Genomic DNA, 22,973 nt, shown 5'->3' on the forward strand with positions numbered 1-22,973 from the left:
TGCTTGCGCTGATTGGCAGCTGCAGGCTCCGCTATCTGATTGGCCGAACGAACGCAGCGCGTAATTTAAAACATTGTATCAGTAACAAAGGTGCACCTCGTGGGTGGAGTTGTGCTCTCAGACTGCGAAAGTCCAGGTTCGGCTGCGGGGTGTGAGTGAGCCGGTACCGGAGGAGGAGCGAGTGTCGCGTCTTTGGTGAGTTTGCGGGTCTCCTGAAGTCCAGCGGCTGTACGAGTTCTTGCCCTCCCGGGATAGGTTTTCAGAAAGCGAAGCTGCCGCCATCCCTTTTTTTCTTTATACGTCTGTCCTGCCTTTGGGCCTGGGGGCCGGCTTCGAGAAGAAGCCTAAAGCTAATTATACCACCTTCTCTACACCGGTGGGTTAGGCACCCTAATTAGAGTGGGGATTTTGCTTTTGGAGTGAGGTATCTGTTCATTCCTCATGGCGGTCGGAAATGCCTAAGACTGGATTACATAATTAACCCGTCTCATCCCCTTCTTCTCTCCTGGCATTTGAAGGGAAAAGGGAGTAGGAATTCAAGCAGCGAGAGGAAGGTGTCCTGGGGCAAGAAAATTGTTTCCTAGCTAGAATTTGCAGCCCCTTGTGTCCTTTAAGGTTCTCCTCCCTACCCACTCTTGTCTCTTTGTAGACCTAAGCTGCCCCTGCTGTCATGTCGCAAGGGATCCTTTCTCCACCAGCCGGCTTGCTGTCAGATGAGGAAGTTGTAGTCTCCCCCATGTTTGAGTCCACAGCTGCAGATTTAGGGTCTGTGGTACGCAAGGACCTGATAACAGACTGTTCTGTCATCTCCACCTCCCTGGAGGATAAGCAGCAGGTAAAGGAGTTGGACAGTGGCTTGGCAGCAGAAAGTGATATCTTCAGCCTACTAGTTGTCCATACAGAATTAGTTTCAGGGCAAAGACCAATAATCCTGAGGGTCTGGGAGATGAATTCCAAATTAAGATCATGACAAGTAAAAAATGTAAATTTGTGTGTCCATAGGAAGAAACATTATTTACATTGTAAAAATGAAACATTCTCAAGTGCATACTCAGTTAATCCTGTGAGAGAAAGCTAATAGTTCTCTCTTCTTCACTGTGATGCCTAGATGTGTTAATTTACACAAGAGCATACTGCCCATTAAGTAAGGTTTTAATATCAACTGTAGCTTCCATTTATGGAGGCTTTCTGCTAAACTGGGGTTTCTTAGCTGCAGCATTAGTGACATTTGTGGCCAGATAATTTGTTACAGGGGGCTGTCTTCTACCTTGGAAGACGTTTAGCATCGTACCTGGCCTCTACCCACTAGATGTCACTAGCTCCTTCCCACTTGTCACAACCAAGGAACTTACCCTGACATACCTCAATGTCCCTTGGCAGGAAAGTGGCTCTGGTTGAGATCACTTCTACTGATAAGTCTCCTCTTTTATAGAGAAAGTTTCATGAGAGTAGGAGCCTTAAGAAAGTCCCTGACTCCAGACTACCAGTGCCTATTAAAGTTTGGGGGCCATAGTAGGCAGATCTCTAAATATCTGTTGAATGAATGAGGTGGGTTCTATTATTAACCCCATTCTACAGATCAGGAAAAAGAGGCAGAGAGTCTAAAGAACTTGTTCAAGGTGTCATTGTTCTAAGTGATGGAATTGGGACTGAAATTTAGGTGTGTCTGCTTCCAGGGTGCTTATCTGTTGTGTTTTGCCAAAATACCACATGCTGATTTTCATACCAGTTAACCAGTTCTGATTCAGAATGTCATTGTGGCAAGCCAGGTTTCCAAGATACTAAAGATAGTGAAGGGCGATGAAGTAGTGAAAAAACACATGTGGATTGAAATGATTATAGAACTATAGAGTAGCTGTACAGAGACATTTGAGGTGAAATGGAGGTAGTGTTAGCATGATTCTCTGGAACTACTCTATGTTTGCCCATCTGTTTGGAAGTAACTGCTGATTCCAGCCTGGAATTCTACCACAGGTTCCATCTGAGGATAGTACAGAGAAGGTGAAAGTATACCTGAGGGTCAGGCCCTTGTTACCTTCAGAGTTGGAACGACAGGAAGATCAGGTGAGTTTGTGAGGAGGGAGGATTCAAGATGGAATGATGCAGAACAGAAGGGGTTCCCAGGATTATTTTCTTCTGTGACAACCGTTTTCTTCCCCCTTCTCAGGATTGTGTCCGTATTGAGAATGTGGAGACCCTTGTTCTACAGGCACCTAAGGACTCCTTTGCCCAAAAGAGCAGTGAGCGGGGAATTGGACAAGCCACACATAGATTCACCTTTTCCCAGGTATGGAGGTACTGGTTTATGAGCAAGGGACCAACATGTAGAGACAGCTTTATTCTCTCTTTAAAGGGAAGCTTTTTACTTGACTCTAAGTTCCTTATATATGCATGTCTACAATTTTGGGGACTCTTGTTATGTGCTAACCAGTGCATCAAGTACTTTATGTGCATTAATTCCCAACATTTCTATTATTATTATTATTATCCCTATTTTCCTGATAAGGATATTATAGCTCAGTGAAGGTTATGTTGTGGAAGCCATGTAGCTAGTCAGTGGTAGAGTTGGGACTTGCACCTAGAGCTACCCATCCCCAAAGCCCACGCTTGTGATCATTGTGTTACCCCATTGTGTTTGCAGCATCAGATTTAGTGGCTAGCATTCCTTACGTATTTGTTGATTTGGATGAAAGATGCACTGGAAGAGAGTGGTTTTAATCTTTAATGTTTGTAGAGCAGCTGGCAGCACTGTAGGAAGAAGTTGCTTAAGTAGTGTCCAGAGGCAGTCACCCAGGAAGGGATGCTTCTGCCTCTACACAGATGAGGGATGGGCGTCTGAGAAATTGGGTCTATCTCTAGATCTTCGGGCCAGAAGTGGGACAGGCATCTTTCTTCAACCTGACTGTCAAAGAGATGGTAAAGGATGTACTCAAAGGGCAGAACTGGCTCATCTATACATACGGAGTCACCAACTCAGGGAAAACCCACACAATTCAAGGTGAGTTAGTAGGCCTCACAGAATTGCTGATTGGCCTGTAATGGTGTTTTCTTTGCCTTTTGATGCTTTGAATTGGGGAATAGCACTTAGCTGTCCATTTTTCGCATGCTTCCAGGTACCATCAAGGATGGGGGAATCCTACCCCGGTCCCTGGCTCTGATCTTCAATAGCCTCCAAGGCCAACTTCATGCAACACCTGATCTGAAGCCCATATTCTCCAATGAGGTCATCTGGCTAGACAGTAAGCAGATTCGACAGGAGGAGATAAAGAAACTGGCCCTGCTAAATGGAGGCCTCCAAGAGGTGAAGTGTTCATGTTCACAGAGGTGGGGATAAGAGGATAAATCTCTGGAAAGTTTTGTGCTTATCTTTTTCCTGCGCCCCTCCAGGAGGAGCTGTCCACCTCCTTGAAGAGGAGTGTCTACATTGAAGGACGGATGGGTACCAGTAGCAGCTTTGACAGTGGCATTGCTGGGCTCTCCTCCATCAGTCAAATGACAAGCAGTAGCCAACTGGATGGTATGTACCATGATTGAGCTTTGTGCCAAGTAACAGTAGAAACCCACTCCCTTGCTCCCAACAGCTGCCAGGGGTAAAGACCAGAGGTTGCAACCCAAGTTGCTCCTTCTAAGGCCACTGCAGACCATAGGGGAGATGGACTACTCTAGGGTTGATACCCTGTACATTGGCTTCTTCCCCAGAAATGAGTCACCGATGGGCACAGCCAGACACTGCCCCTGTGAGTGTCCCTGCAGACATCCGCTTCTCCATCTGGATCTCCTTCTTTGAGATCTACAACGAACTGCTTTATGACCTGTTAGAACCGCCTAGCCAGCAGCGCAAGAGGCAGACTCTGCGGCTGTGTGAGGATCAGAATGGCAATCCCTATGTGAAAGGTATGGGAAAGTGGGAGGCAGGGGACAACCCTGAAAGGGGACTTGGGAGAAACCAGGAAAAGTTAGGTGCTCCCATCTTATGCATTCCTCTCTCTTCTTTGCTTTAGATCTCAATTGGGTTCATGTTCAGGATGCTGAGGAGGCCTGGAAGCTGCTCAAAGTGGGTCGTAAAAACCAGAGCTTTGCCAGTACCCATCTGAACCAGAACTCTAGCCGCAGGTGAATGGGTTGTGAGAGTCAGCTTTTCACTGTGTTCTAGGAAACGTTGGTCCTCTACATAGTCATGGAAGATATACAGTAACTTCTCTTTTTTTCTTGATTTCCAGTCACAGCATCTTCTCAATCCGGATCCTGCACCTTCAAGGGGAAGGGGATATCATCCCCAAGATCAGCGAGTAAGTTTTTCCATTTAGAAATTTGGGCTTTGGAGCGCCTGGGTGGCTCAGTTCATTGAGCATCTGACTTCGGCTCAGGTCGTAATCTCACAGTTTGTGAGTTTGAGCCCCCTATTGGGCTTGCTGCTATCAGCCCAGAGACCCCTTTGGATCCTATGTCTCCCTCTCCTCTGCCCTTCCCCCTCTTGTGATCTCTGTCTCAAAAATAAATAAATCTTTAAAAAAAAAAAAAAAAAAAAAGAGGGGCGCCTGGGTGGCTCAGTCGGTTGGGGGACCGACTTCTGCTTAGGTCATGATCTCACTGCTAGTGAGTTCAAGCCCCACATCGGGCTCTGTGCTGACAGCTCAGAGACTGGAGCCTGCTTCAGATTCTGTGTCTCCCTCTCTCTGCCCCAACTCCCGCTTGTGCTCTGTCTCTCTTGGTCTCTCAAAAGTAAATAAACATTTAAAAAAATTAAAAAAAGAAAGAAATTTGGACTTCTTGGTCATAAGTGGTAATAGAAATAGGGGATAAGGGAGGGCCTCAGAGGAATTACTTCTGTTAGAGTCTCGCTCTGCTTCCTTGAGTACAGAGATTCTTGGTGGGTCCTCCCCTCCCCAGAACAATATGATGGGCTGGAAAGCTCATAACATGTGGGGTCCTTATGTCAGATCCTGTCCATTCTTCAAGGTTATCACTTTGTGATCTGGCTGGCTCAGAACGCTGCAAAGATCAGAAGAGTGGTGAGCGGCTGAAGGAAGCAGGAAACATTAATACTTCTTTGCACACCCTGGGCCGCTGTATTGCTGCCCTGCGCCAAAACCAGCAGAATCGGTGAGCTTCTGATTACAAGCCATGCGCTAGGATGATCTGGAGCACTACAGTTTGCTGAGAGACTTCCTGGTCACCACTGGGGATGGTGCTGGGTTACACCAAAGGCTGAAATTCTGCTCAAAGCTCTGTTCTCCCTGCTAGGTCAAAGCAGAACCTGGTTCCCTTTCGTGACAGCAAGTTGACTCGAGTGTTCCAAGGCTTCTTCACAGGCCGAGGCCGCTCCTGCATGATTGTCAATGTGAATCCCTGTGCATCTACCTATGATGAGACCCTTCATGTGGCCAAGTTCTCAGCCATTGCCAGCCAGGTAAGAAGTTGTAGGTGTGATGGTTGTGCTCACTTTGGGCTGGTACCTTTATTTAAGGAATCTACTAGGGACTAGTTATGAATTCAGTTGATTTCCCACCCCACCCCTAGCTTGTGCATGCTCCACCTGTGCAACTGGGATTCCCATTGCTACATTCATTCATCAAGGAACACAGTCTACGGGCATCTCCCAGCTTAGAGACAGGAGTTAAGACAGATCCAGGCCTTGATGAGGACACTGAAAATGAAGCTGACATTTCCATGTATGGCAAGGAGGTGAGAATGCAAAAAAGCTTTGGTGTATCAGCTTTATGGCCATGTATTTTCCATGCTGCCTTCCATCTGATCGCCTCTGTGTTTCTCCTAGGAGCTCCTACAAGTGGTAGAAGCCATGAAAGCACTGCTTTGTAAAGAACGGCAAGAAAAGTTGCAGCTGGAGATTCAGCTTCGTGATGAAATTTGCAATGAGATGGTGGAGCAGATGCAGCAGCGGGAACAGTGGTGCAGGTACCAGCTGAGTGACTCCTCTTGGTCTGTCAATAGGACCAGAGGGTGGGAAATAGAAACTATCATAGATCTTGTGCTTCAAGATCTGTCTCCCAAGCTTGCTTCTCAGAATCTTCACTCACTTATCTTCTCTTTTTTTAAAAAAATGTTTTATTGAAATATAAATGACACACAATGTTATATTAGTTTCACATGTACAACCTAGGGATTTGACACTTCTGTACATTATTCAGTGCTCACAATAGTAGTCACCATCTAGGGCACCTGGGTAGCTCAGTTGGGTAAGCATATGACTTTTGATTTTGGCTCAGGTTATGATCTGACAGTTTGTGAGTTCCAGCGCAGAGCTTGGTTGAGATTCTCTCTCTCTCCCTCTCTCTCTGTCTCCCACTCATGCATCCATGCTTTCTCTCTCTCTGTCTCAAAAAAAAGAAAGTGTAGTCCCCATTGGTCAACCATACATTATTATAATATTATTGAGCGTATTCCCTGTTTTACTTTTCATCTCTGTGACTTATTTTATAACTGGAAGTTTGTACCTTTGAATTGCTTTTACCTATTTTACCCATTTCCCCTACCCCCCTGCCCTCCAGTTTGTTCCCTGTATTTAACAGTCTGTTTTTTGTTTTAAAGTTGAGACCTGCATGGGGTGAGCTCGAGCCTTGCTTTAGGCCTCATGCTGACAGTGTGGAGCCTGTGTAGGATTCTCTCTCTGCCCCTCAGTCACCTGCACCATCTCTCTCTCTCAAAAATAAATTAAAAAAAGGGGCATCTGAGTGGGTCGGTTGAGCATCTGACTTTAGCTCAGGTCACGATCTCACGGTTCGTGAGTTCGAGCCCCACATCAGCTTGCTGCCGTCAGGCTGTCAGCGCAGAGCCCACTTCCTTTCCTCTGCTCCCCTCACTGGTTTGTGCTCTCTAAGAAAACAAAACAACAAAAAAATAACAAGACTGGGGGCACCTGGGTGGCTCAGTCAGTTAAGCGTCCAACTTCTGCTCAGGTCATGATCTTGCAGTTTGTGGGTTCGAGCCCCACATCAGGCTCTGTGCTGACAGCTCAGAGCCTGGAGCCTGCTTCTGATAGTGTGTCTCCCTCTCTCTCTGCCCCTCCCCTGTTCACTCTCTGTCTCTCAATAATAAATAAATGTTAAAAAAAACTTTTTTAAGTGACAAGACTGGAATAAAGTCTTAAGTTTAAAAATAAATAATTTTAAGTTTAATAGTATTTTTAAGTTCATTTGTTTTTAGATTTCACATATAAGTGAAATCATATGGTATTTTGTCTTTCTATTTATTTTGAGACAAAACATGAGTGGGGAGGGTCAGAGAGAGGAGACAGCAAAAATCCCAAGCAGGCTCCACACCAACAGGGCAGAGCCCATTGCAGGGCTCAAATGCACAAAGTGAGATCACAACCTGAGCCACAGTCAGATGCTCAACCAACTGAGCCACTCAGGTACCCATCTGATTTTGCTTAACCGAAGACTTTTCTCTGTCCATCCATATCACTGTAAACGGCAAGATTTCATTCTGTATAGCTGAGGAATATTGTGTGTGAGTGTGTGCATGCATGTGTGTGTATGGATACCACATCTTCTTTATCCATTTTTCTCCTCTGAAAGTGAACATTTGGATACCCAAAAGGAACTGTTAGAGGAAATGTATGAAGAGAAACTAAAGATCCTCAAGGAGTCACTGACAAGTTTTTACCAAGAAGAGCTTCAGGTGAGTTGTCCTGAACCAGCCCCAGCCAGCTACTGATTCCCATCACTGGGTTGCCTGAGATAAATAGATGTTATAAATGCTGGTACAGCAAGAATATGTAATTCAAGTTTTTTCTAGTGTCTTTGGTACTATATATGTGTCAGTCTATGAATTGATTAAGGATTTGTTTGGCCTAGAAAATGGTATAAGTGCTAACAGGCATTAAGTGTCAGGGAAGGTTTTATTCACCATTTGGCCATCTGTTCCTGTAGGATTTGTCTGACTGTGGATGGAATTGTGTTCTCTGCTTCCCTCTTAGGAGCGGGATGAGAAAATAGAAGAGCTAGAAGCTCTTTTGCAGGAAGCCAGACAGCAGCCAATAGCCCATCAACAACCAGGGTCTGAATTGTCCCTTCGGCGGTCACAAAGGTTGGCGGCTTCTGCCTCCAGCCAACAGCTCCAGGAGGTTAAAGCTAAACTGGAACAGTGCAGAGCAGAGCTACGTTCCACCACTGAAGGTGAGAGGTCACAAAGCATGAGAGTGGTTCAGAGAACTGGTTTTCAAACTTGGGCCTTCTGACTCCAACTCCAAAATACTTTCATCGACTTGGACCTGTATCTCCCTAACCTCTCACTCTAGATTGCACATTGCCTCACTTTCTGTATTTGTTGCAAGCTACTGTTAACTCAGTTAAGAGGGAAGTCGAAGGCTAGAAAGCCTACATTTTGAAGTTTCTTTTTTCCTTCTCTCAGAACTACAGAAGTATCAGAAAATGTTAGAACCACCACCATCAGCCAAGCCTTTCACCATTGATGTGGACAAGAAATTAGAAGAGGGACAGAAGGTAATTGATACCTTTCTCTGCTACCAAGGCTCTTACATAAAGCAATTTCCTTTCCAGTCTGATTTACATGAGGACCAGGGGGTTTTTGTGCTGTCCTGGAGAGTGGCTACCTCATTTAACTGACTAGCCTTTCTAATTTTACGTCTCTCAAATGGCTGTTGAGTGCCTCCAGATCATTATCCTGGTTGGTCTTGGCCAGTGTGGTTCCTACTCGTTTTTTTTCAGAATATAAGACTGCTGCGGACAGAGCTTCAGAAACTTGGTGAGTCTCTCCAGTCAGCAGAAAGAGCCTGTTGCCACAGCACTGGGGCAGGAAAACTTCGCCAAGCCTTGACCACTTGTGATGACATCTTAATCAAACAGGTAAGGACACCCTATATATTTCCTTCTCTCACATCAGCCCACCCCAGAGTATATGTGAGAAAGAATGAGAAGCAGATGAGAAAGGCAGACATTTGGGGGCTGATTTTAGAATAAGGAGAGTTTGTTTTCTTTGCAAAGTAAAAATAACCATTCACTAAGTACAAGGCACTATGCTATGTAATTTATAGGTGTTTTCTCTGTTGTAACAACCTGATGAAAATAAATAGTATTGTATTTCATCCAAAATGTGTAGACTTTAAGGGGTGCCTGGCTGGCTCAGGCAGTAGAGCATGAGACTCTTGATCTCGAGGTCATAAGTTTAGTTTATTCTTTTAATTAAAAAAAAATGTTTTTAATGTTTATTTTTCTGAGAGAGAGACAGAATGCAAGCAGGGGAGGGGCAAAAGAGAGGGAGACACAGAATCTGAAGCAGGATCCAGGCTCTGAGCCGGCAGCACAGAGCCCAATGTAGGCCTCAAACCCACAAACTGAGATCATGACCTGACACAAAGTTGAACCCTTAACTGACTGAGCCGCCCAGGCACCCCAAGTGGGTGTAGAGATTAGCAAAAATAAGTAAATAAACTAAAAAATAAAAAATAAAAAGGAGCTGTGTATCTTGATTTGATACCTAGGCACTAACGTTCTTGGAGGTTAAGTAAACTTATTCAAGTTCATGCCACCTCGTGTTAAAAAATGTCTTCCTCTTCAGTGCTATTTGTTGGGGTCTTAAGGAAAATACCCCCTATTCCATTAAAAGCTCTAACTTAAAGAATTAATCTTTTTAAAAACAGTTGTTAATAACAGATGGTGAGTACCTTACCCTTTTGTTTCTATAATACACCAGACAGAAAGGTTTTCTGTAACTTTATTCATCTTTCTAGGATCAGACCCTGGCTGAGCTGCAGAATAACATGATGCTAGTGAAACTGGACCTTCGGAAGAAGGCAGCATGCATCGCAGAGCAGTATCATACTGTACTAAAACTCCAAGGCCAGGCTTCTACCAAAAAACGCCTTGGTGCCAACCAGGAAAACCAGCAACCAAACCAACAGCCCCCAGGGAAGAAACCATTTCTTCGAAACTTACTCCCCAGAACACCCACCTGCCAGAGCTCAACAGACTGTAGCCCTTATGCACGGATCCTGCGCTCACGGCGCTCCCCTTTACTCAAATCCGGGCCCTTTGGCAAAAAATACTAAGGCTGTAGGGAAGGAGAGAGCAGTCGTTGCTCTGAGGCGGGTCAGCTGCTGGACAAATAGGTCTCTTTTAAGCTTTATCACATACCTGGAACTGTATCCAGAATGCAATATACAGGTACTAGTTATTTTCTTCCCTTTTGTAATATAATCACCTATGTAATCTCATTGCTTTTTTACTTATATGGTTTCTATGCACACACAAAGTTATATTAAATAAACATATTCACATTTTTTGTTTGAATTCCAAATTTAACAAATTCATTAAAACAGAACTTGTAAAATGGGAAAAAAATTTTTAAATTAAAAATTCAGGCCCTTTGGAACCTTGCACAGGAATGGCAGTAGAGACGTGTAACTAGTGTACAGCTAAGAAAACTTGGTAAAAAATGAATTCAAGGGACATTAGATATTCTAAACCTTCCTTAATATAAAATGAAGTGTCAGACTTTAGTTGGTGAATGGGTAACAAACTTGTTCTGGAAACAGTAAAGGAAGGCTGGACCCTGAGCTCAGAATAATCCATGGTATCTACAGTTCAAATTCATTACAGCAGACATTACAAGCATAGCATATATTACTTCCCACTGAATACACATGCACAGGCCTGAAACCCTCCAAGAGCACAGCAAGAATGACTCCCTTTGCCTTGTCTAAACAGGTGAAGCCTGAAAGGAACCATTCTGTTGGGAGAAAATAGGCATGGCGGCATGGGGGGGGGGGGGGGTTGGGGGGGGTTGGGGGGGTTGGGGGGGTTGGGGGGGTGGGTAGGGAACATAACTACATCGAAAATAACTACATCGAAAATATTTATTACAACAGACCAGGTTGAAATGGGTTTATTCTTGTCTATACGGTCACAAAACCTAACACCTCTTGAAAATCCATGAAATTATCTGTAATCCTGACTCCTTGCTTCGCTTTAGTAAGAGTATAGGTAACTCCATAGGCTCTTTTGCCATCAACAGTTCCATGCAAAGTAAGATTCTTTTTGCCCCCTCTTTCATTCAACTCTAGTAAGTTAATTCCAATATGAAAATTTCTATGAAGAGTTCTTAAAATTATGTTTCTGAAGAATGTCCCCCCAGAGCAAGAACAAATGTGTAGCTTCCGTTTAAATCTTACCTCTGACAGCATAGTCATGCTCAGTAAATCCAGAATGATGAGGTCATGTCTATCCGGTACCCTCACCTTCCTAGGGTATCCAGTGCCCCTACTGCCTGCAGAGGGTAGAGTGGCACACTGTTCTCCCTTCCATCCCTCCCTAAAGAAATCTCTCACTCCCAGCAGCATTAAAACTTGGTTTCTGTAAGCCTTGCCTGTACTAAAGTGCTGTTAAAGGGATGTTTTTTAGATGGGGAGAAAAGGTCTGGGAAGAAGGCCCGGATCCGTAGCCACTCTCTGAACAGAAGGGAAACAGAAGTGCTTCTAACCGGCAAAAGACCATGTCCGTTCCTGCCAGGATTATTCTGTCAGATTCTGTAAACCATCCCCAAGGAGCTGTTTCCATCTGTACAAACGGACAACTAAGGTCCTTGGAAGAACAGATGTGGCCATTCCTTACACAGAAGTAAGGCTTAACATGGGTCTAGTAGTATGCTGGCTTGAAAACAGCCAACTACGGTGTGACTGAAGACAGGTTGAGTGGAGAAACTCTGCGTGTGGGAGTGTTGTTAGCAGAAAGTGAAGCAGGGAGGAAAAAGGGAGCAGGCATCTCAGTGGAGGGAGTCTCCCCTTGGTTCCGAAGCTGTAGGATTTGCCGGAGCAAGGCCTTGCCTTCTTCCCTGGTCTGAAACAAAATCAGAAAAGTGTTTCAAAGTCTATCCAAGGCTATTCTCAAAAACCAGTTCTAAAATACTGATGTAAAAGTTTCACAGATCAAGGAAGCCTTTCCACTTACCTTCTTACCCATCTTCCACTCTCAGATGATCATAACCATCATATGTTTTGTTTGTTTTTAAATTTATTTTAAGAGAAAGAGCAAAGGCAGGGGAGGGGCAGAGAGACAGGAAGAGAGAACCCCAAGCAGGATCCACACTATCAACGCAGAGCCCAAGGTGGGGCTCAAACTCGCGAACCGTGAGATCATGACCTGAGCCAAAACCAAGAGTTGAATGCTCAACCGACTGAGCCACCCAGGTGCCTCTTAAACATCATATGTTTGAACCTAAAATCCAAACCCTTGAGCAAAGAACTGCTACTCACATCATTGAATGCACAACACTTTTGGGCACAAGTTGAAGCTTCATCCCACAGCTTGCACTTAAAATAGTACTGTGCCAAATAACGGAAAGCAGTGCTCTCCTCCAAGTGCTCCACTATTTCCTGGATAAGGAAAGCAAGAGTGACTAAGGCGATGAGAATACGATCAGCTACCCAGTTCGCATGGTCGTGAAACATACCCCACAGGAGTAGATGTCTTGGATATATTTGATGTAACACTGGGCAGCTTGTTCTGACTCAGTCAACTGTTCATGAAGCCTACAAAATAAATAGGTCTGTAAGTACAAATCAGATCTCAGAGCAAGCTAATGGTAAAACGCAAAGCACATGATTAAGACCCCAAAAATGGCAATACAGAGAAAACTACAAGGTTTGATATAAATGGCACACTGGGACCCAGAATAATATTAGTGTCCCAATGTGATGGATACCTCATCAAAACTCAGCCTCGTTCCTCTCCTACTGGTGATGGAGGGAGAGTAGGTAAATACTTATAGTGGACAACACACCTTTGCAAAATTCTCTGATAATACTCTGAGCAAAATTTTAAAAAGACACCAAGCAATTCAGACTTTTTTCTAAGAATTCAGAAAAGAACTGGCAGGAATAAGATTGCATTTAAGACTTGTTTGCCTGCTATTTCTGAGTCATTCCTTATTTCCTTGGGCTTTATCTGGAGGAGGATCAGTACTTAAAGTAGTTTTCCTAGACTGCTTTGACATGAAAATTTCATTCCTTTCAATTCATTCTTGATCCCTTGCCTAACAGGAAAGCAGTTCCCCCTTTAGAGAGGAGTCTCCTGAGTCAAGATGGCTTAACTTCCAGACCAGTATTCACACACCCTGATGCATCTGCACACTCATGTAGGAGGACGATGGGGGCTCTAGAGAGTACAGGATGAGCCGTACCAGAGAAGCCAGCAGAAATAACAACAGCATTTCATTCCTTTCACTCACTTGGCCAGTTTCACCAGAGCCATTTTCTCCACATCTCCCACGGCGTAAGCTCTCCAATAACACTGTCAAAACAATAAACTGATCACTTTTGACCACTGTCCCATATAAAGGCTCAAGTCCTACAAGCCTCCCAGAAGTTCAGATTTGCAGAATACAAAGCATTTGTACCAGACTGATAATCCCACTGACAATGTCAGCCATGCTTTGCTTTTTAGCCTATCCACCTATAAATACTTAAAACTTTCCTAGGTAGATAGATCAACATGAAGGAAAATTAGAGCACAGAGAGACCAACCCTTCATCCAAACAGCACATCTCCATTCAAATTCTCCAGGACCCAAATTCAGATACCTTTTTGGCTTCTACTAGTTGATTGAGTTTCTCATAACATTCTCCTAAAGCAACCAGCATACGAGAATCATTCGGCCTAAGAAAGAGGAGGAATAGGCAGTCTGAGCAAAGACTTTAAAAAGTTACTAAAGTCCAACCTTGAGGACATACCACCAACAACCACTAATTCAAATCCATGCAGGGATTAGCCTTTAATCCAATACTTCATATAATTACAGTATTTTGTGTTCACAATTATACTACCAACTAACCCATCAGAATATACTGCATAAAAATGACCAAGGAGCATAGGGCAAGTTTACACCCAGGTCTCTAAGAGTGAAAAACATTCATTCACTGTGATTCTTCAGTAGCTATCAAAAGATAAAGTACTAGCCCTTCTCATAACAAACACATCATCAACTGGTCAGATTTACCGAAGCTGATGGGCCCGTCTGTAATAATAAAGGCAGTAAAATGGCATCTTGAGGATTTCATAGGTCTGTCCAAGCCCATACCAGGCTCTGTAGTCCCGTTTATTGACCTCAATGGCATGTCTACGAAACAAAAGAGACATTGGTAAGAGGGGAGAATCAAGGTTAGAGACTTGCAGGCTCAAGAGAGGCTCCTAACATCAATCTCTTCCACCTCACCACTCAACCAGAAACTCACCTGTATGCCTGAATAGCAGCAGATGTGTTCTTCATTTCCATGTACTCATGTCCCATCAGTGTCCATGCCCCAAGATACCGAGGATTCAATTTCAGTGCTCTCTGGAAATATAAGGCTGCCTTCTCATGCTGAGAACGCAAACTATAGTAATTGCCTGATTGAAAAACAAAAGACATGTAAGTAACTAGAGAGATAAAAATAAAAGTTCCCTAAAATAGCATTCCACAGAGCAGGCATGAAACTATAACTCATTCCCCCAAAGTATTTGCAGAAAAGCCAAAATGTACATGAAGGGACCATCATTATTCCCTTGGGAAATATACTCATCTATCACACATATTGGTTTAAAAAAAAAAATGTTCCCTAACACTTCAAGTTTTTCTTCAGTTTATTTCATCTGGATATAGCACTTACACATATTTTCTTAACAAAGGATGGGAAATTTCTACAGTTTGGTAGTTTTCCAACTACATTCCCAGGTTTCTAAAGAGGTACTTCAAGGGATAAAAAGGTAGAGCTCTGAGCTCCTCTCTCCCATAAGAATCAAATCAGATCTATCATTGTTGGTCTTGAAAAGAGCAAGTGAGAGCTTTTAGGAATCTGTGGAAGATTTTATTTGCAGAAAGGGTATAAAACCCATTTATCTTAAGTCAACTGGCAAATGGATAAACAAAATATACATATCCAAACAATGGAGTACTACTCAACATTCAAAAGAACTACTGAGGGGTGTCTGGGTGGTTTCTCTCTTCCTCTCTCTCTGCCCCTCCCAATTTATGCACGTGCTGAGCTCTCTCTCAAAATAAATAAATAAACTTAAAAAAAAAAAAAAAACTACTGAAACATGCTACAACACTGGTGAATCTCAGAAACAGCTAAGTGAAAGAAGCCAAACAAGACTAAAAACTGCAAGATACCATTCACATGAAAATTTCTAGAAAAGGCAAAATATAGAGATAGAAGGCAAATCTGTGTCTGCTGGGGGATGCAAGAAGGACTGACTGCAAACAGACTCAAGGGAACTTCCAGGGGTGTCAGAATGTTCTAAACTGGATTTATGGTTATGGTTACACAACTGTATAAATTTACAAAAACTCCTTGAAGTATAAACTTATGTAAATTATACCTTAATAAGCCTGTTTTTTTTTTTCAATAAAGCTATTTTTAAAGTTTATTTATTTTTGAGAGAGCAAGGGAGAGGCAGAGAGCAAGGAGAGAGAAACCCAAGCAGGCTCCACGCTGTTAGCACAAAGCCCCAAATGGGGCTTGATCTCAAGAATCATAAGATAATGACCTTGAGCTGAGATCAAGAATCAGATGCTTAACCGACTGAGCCACCTAGGAACCTCAGGAATAAATTATTTTTTTAAAAAGATGAATGAATAGATAAAGGGGATTAAGAGGTACACATTTCCAGTTATAAAATAAGTAAGTCACAGAATGCAAAGTACAGCATAGGGAATACAGTCAATAAATCTGTAATAACTTTGTATCATGACTAGCTTATCATGGTGAGCATTCAATGATACACAGAATTGTAGAATCTCTATGTTATACACCTGGAACTAATATAACATTATACTTCAATAATAATTTTAAATCCCCACAAATCCTGTTTGTAATGTAGCTATGAAGAAGAATGTTTATAATAGTAAAAAAAATAAATAGTCATAAGTGAGAGAGTAGGGAAAGGGAAGATTAGAGCTATATACATCAGCATAGTACATTTCTAGGCCAAAATACTGATCCTCACCCAGGAAGAAGGGTATAGCCCTATATATGCCCTAGCTTCTAAAGGAGTGAGAATGATAGAGATATTAAGGAAGTCAGAATTGGCCAAGTTTTGAGCAAAGATCAAGTACATGAGATTTTTTTTTTTAATTTTTTTTTTCAATGTTTATTTATTTTTTTGGGACAGAGAGAGACAGAGCATGAACGGGGGAGGGACAGAGAGAGAGGGAGACACAGAATCGGAAACAGGCTCCAGGCTCCGAGCCATCAGCCCAGAGCCAGACGCGGGGCTCGAACTCACGGACTGCGAGATCGTGACCTGGCTGAAGTCGGACGCTTAACCAGCTGCGCCATCCAGGCGCCCCAGTACATGAGATTTTTAAAATCTCATTTGGAGCAGCTAAAATATACTAATGATTACAAGTGTGCTGGGCAACTACATTGCTGTAAGTGCTTTGTAGGCATTAATTTATCTAATCTTCATGACAATTACATGAGAGAAGGATCCATTATTATTGCTTTGTGAATGAGAAAACTATAGCAGAGACAGGTTAGGCCCAAAGTCACACAACTAGTTAGTAGTAGAACCGAGATTTAAACTTGGGTAGTCTGGTTCCAGAGTCCAAACTTAACTATGCTATATTGTAGTATATAAGCTGTTTCACATAGTACATAAAATGCTGCCTGTCAGACATTGGGACTCCAGAAAAGATAAAGAAGGAAACAATTCACATCGAAACATCAAAGCAGGGGCGCCTGGGTGGCGCAGTCGGTTAAGCGTCCGACTTCAGCCAGGTCACGATCTCGCGGTCCGTGAGTTCGAGCCCCGCGTCAGGCTCTGGGCTGACGGCTCGGAGCCTGGAGCCTGTTTCCGATTCTGTGTCTCCCTCTCTCTCTGCCCCTCCCCCGTTCATGCTCTGTCTCTCTCTGTCCCCCAAAAAATAAATAAACATTGAAAAAAAAATTAAAAAAAAAAAAAAGAAACATCAAAGCAGATGCAAGGACTAAACCAACAGGAGATCCTTGCGACCATTCTATTCATAAGAGCGTTCATTTTCTCTCAGGTCCTCAGGTTTTTTTTTTTCTCTCTACCCTTTTTTCTACTTTTACTTCCTCTGAATTGGCTATAATATGAAAGCTGAAGGATATTTTTTTTATCATAAACTAATATTCCTTATTTTTCATTCTTAAAGTAGGTGGGCTGAATTCAACAAACATTTATTGACCATATGTCAGGCACTGTGCTGGGCATTTAACACATATACTGAGGGGAAAAAAAAAACAACAGTTCATTAAGGAGTTCACCTCAAATGATTATTAAAAAAACAAGTAACTCTTGTAAATGCAAACTGGTGCAGGCACTCTGGAAAACAGTATGGAGTTTCCTCAAAAGGTTAAAAATAGAATTACCCTACAACCCAGCAATTGCACTACTAGGTATTTATCCAAGGGACACAGTGTGCTATTTCGAAGGGGCACATGTGCCCCAAATAGCAGCACTATCAACAATAGCCAAAGTATGGAAAGAGTCCAAATGTCCATTGACGAATGAATGGATAAAGAAGATGTGGTATATAAATACAATGGAGTATTACTCGGCAGTCAAAAAGAATGAAATCTTAGCATTTGCAACAACGTGGATGGAACTAGAGGGTACTATGCTAAGCGAAATTAGTCAGAGAAAGATAAATATAAGACTTCACTCATATGTGGAATTTAAGTTACAAAACAGAGGATCACAAGAGAAAGGAAGCAAAAAGAATATGAAAACAGGGAGGGGACAAAGCATAAGAGACTTTTAAGTATAGAGAACAAACTGAGGGTTGCCGGAAGGGTTGTGGGGGGCAGGGGGTAGGCTAAATGGGTAAGGGGCATTAAGGAAGACACTTGTTGGGAAGAGCACTGGATGTTACACATAGAGGATGAATCACTGGAATCTACTCCTGAAATCATTATAGCACTATATGTTAACTAACTTAGATGTAAACTTAAAAATTAAAAAATTTAAAAAAATTAAATAAAAAATAATAAAAGCTACTATAAAATCAAAACAAACAAGAAACTCCTAAATCATTGCTCTTCATATGTAAGTCTCTTTTGATTTTAACTGGCATTAAGTGTGGAGGTTTAAAAAAGGATTATTCATTCCTTTTCTCTCCCACCTCTATTTCCTTTCTTCATGTATAGAGCACTGTTATCCAACTGGTTGCCCAGTCACCAATTCCTATTTGTTCTACTTCTTTTTCAACGTTTATTTATTTTTGAGAGACAGAGACAGAGTGTGAGTGGGGGAGGGGCAGAGAGAGAAGGAGACACAGAATCTGAAGCAGGATCCAGGCTCTGAGCTGTGAACACAGAGCCTGATGTGGGGCTTGAACTCACAAACCATGAGATTATTACCTGAGCCGAAGTCGGACACTTAACCAACTGAGCCACCCAGGTGCCCCCTATTTGTTCTACTTCTTAAATACTTTTAAGTCCAACAGCCTCTCTCCATCCCTGCTGCCAATACTTCAGTGTAGGCTCTCATCATCCCTAGACTGGATTATTCCAAAAATCTGAAAATCTGAGAACATTCATCACTCTGGTTTACATTCCTTCAGAAGACTCCTACTGCCTTCATAATAAAATCCTAATGTTCAGCAAGGCATAAAAGCCTCTTCAAGATAGGGCCCCTTTTTGAACATTCCCACACCATGCTTCCAGATGCTGAGCTACTTCAGGCAGAATGCCTGTTTCATACTTTGGTGCTATACAGGGAATGCCCTTCCGAAGTCAATCCTTTTACTCTCTTACTGAACTGTTTTACTTCTGCCCAGCCTTCAAGCACCACCATCTCAGGAAGACTTCCCTAATAATCACAGGCTAGATTAGATACTTATGTACTCTCTTAGCATTTTAGGTTTACCTCAATCATAACACTCAACCCACTGCATTATAGTTATTTTTTTTTACTAGTCTTCCTCGATGGGCAATAAGGGTAGGTACTGCAAAAGAAAGCACAGGGTCTGGTACTCAGAAGATGCTTAAAAGATGAGGCACCTGGTTGGCACAGTTGGTTAAGCATCCAACTCTTGATCTTGGTTCACGTCATGATCTCAGGGTTTTTGAGTTTGACCCCTGCACTGGCTCTGTGCTGATGGTATGGAGCCTGCTTGGGATTCTGCCTCTCCTTCTCTTTGCCCCTCCCCAGCTTTTGCTCTCTCTCTCCCTCAAAATAAATACATAAACTTAAAAAAAAAAAAAAAAAAGATGTTCAAAAGATGTTTTCTGAATAAAATGGAATTATGCCCTCACCCTAATGGACTTTATATTTTCTTTATAATGTTCTGATATTGAAAAGATCATTTATTCTTATTCTCACCTATGTTCCAATAGAACCTATTACACTTTGGGGCGCCTGGGTGGCTCAGTCGGTTAAGCGTCTGACTTCAGCTCAGGTCATGATCTCACAGTTCGTGGGTTCGAGCCCCGCATCAGGCTCTGTGCTGACAGCTCAGGGTCCTGGAGCCTGTTTCAGATTCTGTGTCTCCCTCTCTCTCTGCCCCTCCCCGACTTGCACTCTGTTTCCCTCTGTCTCAAAAATAAACATTAAAAAAAAAATTAAAAAAAAAAAAAAACCTATTATATTTTTTTAAATGTTTATTTGTTTGGGTAGGGGGAGAGAGAGCCAGCACATGCATGAGCGGAGGAGGGGCATTCGAGAGAGGGAGGGAGAGAGAAGATCCCAAGCGGGTTCTGTACTGTCAGCACAGAGCCTCACATGGGGCTCAATCTCACAAACTGTGAGATCATGACCTGAGCTAAAATCCAGAGTCAGAAGCTCAAATGACTGAGCCCACCAGGCACCCCAGGACCTATTACATTTTTTTTTTAATGTTTTATTTATTTTTGAGCAAGAAAGAGCACAAGCAGGGGAGGGGCAGAAAGAGAGGGAGACAGGGTATCCAAAGGGGGCTCTGCACTGACAGCAGTGAGCCAGATGTGGAGCTCGAACTCATAAACCATGAAATCATGACCTGACCTGAAGTTGGATGCTCAACCAACCGAGCCACCCAAGCACCCTAGGACCTATTATATTTTTTAACGCTTATTTCCCACACTGAACTACAACTTACTCAAGGGCTAATAATATTAAATTAATGGATAGAAATTCTATCAGTTTACTAACAACTTCCTGACCTAGAAAGATATGAATGTACGATCTCAACGCCAGGTCACCAAACACCCAGGAAGGGGGATTTCCCTTTCATTTCCAGGGAACCTGGGCTTTCTGTCACAAACAACCAAGCTTACTTTTATCCAAATGTGGCCACTGATATGTTTATGTCAATTGATGATAAGGTCACAATAAGTGTGGTGGAGTACATAGGGCATGGTTCTCAACCATGGATGATTCTCAACCACAGATGATTATGACCCCAAGAGTTGGCAATATCTGCAAACATTTTTGGTTGTCACTATTGGGGGAAGAGGGTTATTGCCATCTAGTGGGTAGAGGCTAGTGATACTGCTAACACCCTCAATGTACAGGACGGCCCCCAACACACACAAAAAAATTATCAGCCCAAAATGTCAAAAGTACAAAGATTGAAATACCCCTATATGAAGAAAGAGGTTTTCTGATTTGTTTTCATAGGATTGGAAATTCTTTTTTTTTTTTTTTTTTTCAGTTTTACTTTAGAGAGAGAGAGAGCATGAGCAGGTGAGACGGTCAGAGGAGAGAGAGAACTTTAAGCAGGCTCCACACTCAGTGAGACCCCAACGCAGGGCTCAGTCTTACAACTGTGAGATCATGACCTGAGCCAAAATCAAGAGTCAGATGCTTAACCGACTAAGCCACATAGATGCCCCTAGGACTGGAAATTCTTATAAGCTTTTTAGTAATATTAAGGTTAAAATATACACACTTTTGATCCAACCTTCACTGCTAGGAATGGATCACATGGATGATAGTTGAATAAACATGAAAAAATAAATGTACACATACAAAGATGTTTCCTGAAACTATTTTTATATTAATAAATAGTGGCCACAACTTATACAATAGAAAATGGTTAAATAAAAATAAAAATGGTACATCTATGAAATAAAATACTGAATAGCCATCAAAAATAATACAAATCTTCATGTACTAAATAAAAAAATGAGAAAGCTTACTGTTAATATTTTTATTTTATTTTATTTATTTATTTTTTTTAATTTTTTAACATTTATTTATTTTTGAGACAGAGAGAGACAGAGCATGAATGGGGGAGGGTCAGAGAGAGAGGGAGACACAGAATCCGAAGCAGGCTCCAGGCTCTGAGCCATCAGCCCAGAGCCCGATGCGGGGCTCGAACTCACAGACCGCAAGATCGTGACCTGTGTTGAAGTCGGATGCTTAACCGACTGAGCCACCCAGGCGCCCTGCTTTTTTTTTGTTGTTGTTGTTAATATTTTTAAAAAGGAAAAGTTACAGAGCAGTGTGTATAATGATACAGTTTTTGCAAGCAAGTTATACATACACATGCACCCACACACACATTTTTAGCATTCACATGTATTCACATAGAAAAACATTCTGGAGTCATGCTCACCAAATAATCTAGGGGGTGGGATTACACTGTGCTTTTACATTCTATAGTATATATTTTGTTATCTTTGACACTTTTAAATGTTTATTTATTTTTCAGAGAGAGAGAGTGCAAGCGGAGGGGGGGCAGAGAGAGAGGGAGATAGAGGATCCGAAGTGGGCTCTGTGCTGACAGCAGAGTGCCCGATTTGGGGCTCAAACCCACAAACTGGAAGTTCATGACCTAAGCCATAGTCGGATGCTTGACCAACTGAGCTACCCAGGCACCCCTCTTTGACACTTTTAATTGTTATATTTTACATCTGTATTACTTACAGTAAAAATAAATCTTAAAAGAAAAAAAGTAGTGACTCTTACCAATTACACAGCATGTTTCCACACGATATTTATCAATCTCACAGAGGTTGTGAGCCAGGTAACTCAACTCTGATTTCATGCTCTAGAAGAAAACGGAAAGACAATCTAAGCATGAGTTAAGGAACCCCCTAGCTAATGCAACTTGTGACAATCCAACCCAAGAGATTAAAGCACAAAAGAGCTTGATCAATTCTAAGCAAAGGAAGCAGCTCACCCTGACATAAAGAAGGTTGGAGAATGTGTCCATATTTTCAATCCTGTATGGGTCTTGTTTCCTTAGTTCATTAAAAATAGAGAGGGCTTTGTCAATATCTGCAGGAAAAAAAGGTAAGAAAGTTTAGAAAACAACATAGTGCTACATTCAGGATTTGATGGTATTTCATTGTCCTTATTCACTCACCTCTGATATTGTGATAGGCAACTGCAATTTGGGAAACAATATATGAGCTCTTAGAGAAGCCCACATCAATGAGATTCTGATACTTTTGCAGGGCCTCCTCTATCAACTGCAACTCTGTGTATATATGAGCCAGAAAAAACTCTTTCATCCAGGTGTCTGGCAAAGACAGGAACTTCAGCTGCCAGCAGGAGAGAGAGGGACACACTTAATATACTTTGACCTCTCTCTCAAATGAACATCAAGGAACTGTCTTTTTGTCTAAAGAAATTTATCACCAAAACTTTAGAAGAGCACATAACAAACAGAGGGCAGTTCAATTAAGTGAACAGGACTTACAAGCACAATAGGGAGGAATGACCAAATTAAGGAAGACTTCAAAGAAAAGCCTAGTATTTCAGGTGAGTCTTATAGGATAGGTAGAACTTGAAAAGAAAAAGAGAGGAAGAAGAAAAAAACACTCTAAGCAGGGCAACAACATCAATAGAGGCAAAACAATCCTGAGTGTGAGTGAATAGGATGAGGAAACTAGCTTAGTTTGAGAGGAGGCTATGTGTTCAAAAATAGTGAAAAAAATAAGACTGAATGGATAGGGCAGGTCCTATGGCAAAACAGGAAGTGGGATCCAATAGGAAACCACTGAAATTTTTGGCAAGAGAACGACACAATGACATGGGTATTTTAAGAGTAAGTGTGAAAACAGTA

General features: G+C 42.3%; 2 protein-coding genes across 6 annotated transcripts in view; one reads left to right on the forward strand and one right to left on the reverse strand.

Annotated features, from left to right (window-relative positions):
- Positions 1-62: 62 nt before the first annotated feature.
- On the forward strand, positions 63-10,271 carry KIF20A (kinesin family member 20A). Of its 3 annotated transcripts, none has more exons than XM_047845104.1 (19): positions 63-195; positions 650-835; positions 1,975-2,064; positions 2,168-2,287; positions 2,860-2,998; positions 3,114-3,301; positions 3,388-3,517; positions 3,700-3,894; positions 4,002-4,113; positions 4,221-4,289; positions 4,960-5,103; positions 5,245-5,410; positions 5,578-5,685; positions 5,777-5,916; positions 7,539-7,641; positions 7,940-8,138; positions 8,374-8,465; positions 8,691-8,828; positions 9,713-10,271. In XM_047845104.1, exons 2-19 carry the CDS (start codon positions 671-673, stop codon positions 10,028-10,030), a joined length of 2,616 nt encoding a protein of 871 aa, XP_047701060.1. In that variant the 5' UTR covers positions 63-195; positions 650-670; the 3' UTR covers positions 10,031-10,271. The 3 variants fall into 3 exon arrangements, with proteins under 3 accessions (XP_047701060.1, XP_047701047.1, XP_047701138.1); XM_047845091.1 differs by having other exon boundaries at positions 64-195; positions 5,521-5,685; XM_047845182.1 differs by lacking the exon at positions 650-835 and having other exon boundaries at positions 67-195; positions 5,521-5,685.
- Positions 10,272-10,819: 548 nt separating this feature from the next.
- Positions 10,820-22,973, reverse strand: part of CDC23 (cell division cycle 23) — a 44,847-nt gene continuing 32,693 nt past the window's right edge. For all 3 annotated transcript variants that reach the window (XM_047845363.1, XM_047845454.1, XM_047845286.1), the window contains 10 exons: positions 22,272-22,449; positions 22,086-22,183; positions 21,872-21,953; positions 14,209-14,362; positions 13,974-14,093; positions 13,558-13,633; positions 13,207-13,268; positions 12,430-12,508; positions 12,233-12,352; positions 10,820-11,816 (listed from right to left, as the gene is read on the reverse strand). In XM_047845363.1, coding sequence (XP_047701319.1) covers positions 11,646-11,816; positions 12,233-12,352; positions 12,430-12,508; positions 13,207-13,268; positions 13,558-13,633; positions 13,974-14,093; positions 14,209-14,362; positions 21,872-21,953; positions 22,086-22,183; positions 22,272-22,449 — 1,140 coding nt within the window. In that variant the 3' untranslated portion in view covers positions 10,820-11,645. The remainder of the gene's footprint in view (positions 11,817-12,232; positions 12,353-12,429; positions 12,509-13,206; positions 13,269-13,557; positions 13,634-13,973; positions 14,094-14,208; positions 14,363-21,871; positions 21,954-22,085; positions 22,184-22,271; positions 22,450-22,973) is intronic.

This window comes from Prionailurus viverrinus, chromosome A1 (genome assembly GCF_022837055.1).
Source record: "Prionailurus viverrinus isolate Anna chromosome A1, UM_Priviv_1.0, whole genome shotgun sequence".
NCBI lineage: Eukaryota > Metazoa > Chordata > Mammalia > Carnivora > Felidae > Prionailurus > Prionailurus viverrinus.

What these genes read in the sequence shown, in the direction of transcription:
- KIF20A (XM_047845091.1), top strand. Translation starts at nt 671, where the DNA reads ATGTCGCAAGGGATCCTTTCTCCACCAGCCGGCTTGCTGTCAGATGAG. An exon ending in CGCCAAAACCAGCAGAATCG is followed by an intron (nt 5,104 to 5,244) that starts GTGAGCTTCTGA and finishes TCTCCCTGCTAG; the next exon opens with GTCAAAGCAGAACCTGGTTC. An exon ending in TTTCCATGTATGGCAAGGAG is followed by an intron (nt 5,686 to 5,776) that starts GTGAGAATGCAA and finishes TGTTTCTCCTAG; the next exon opens with GAGCTCCTACAAGTGGTAGA.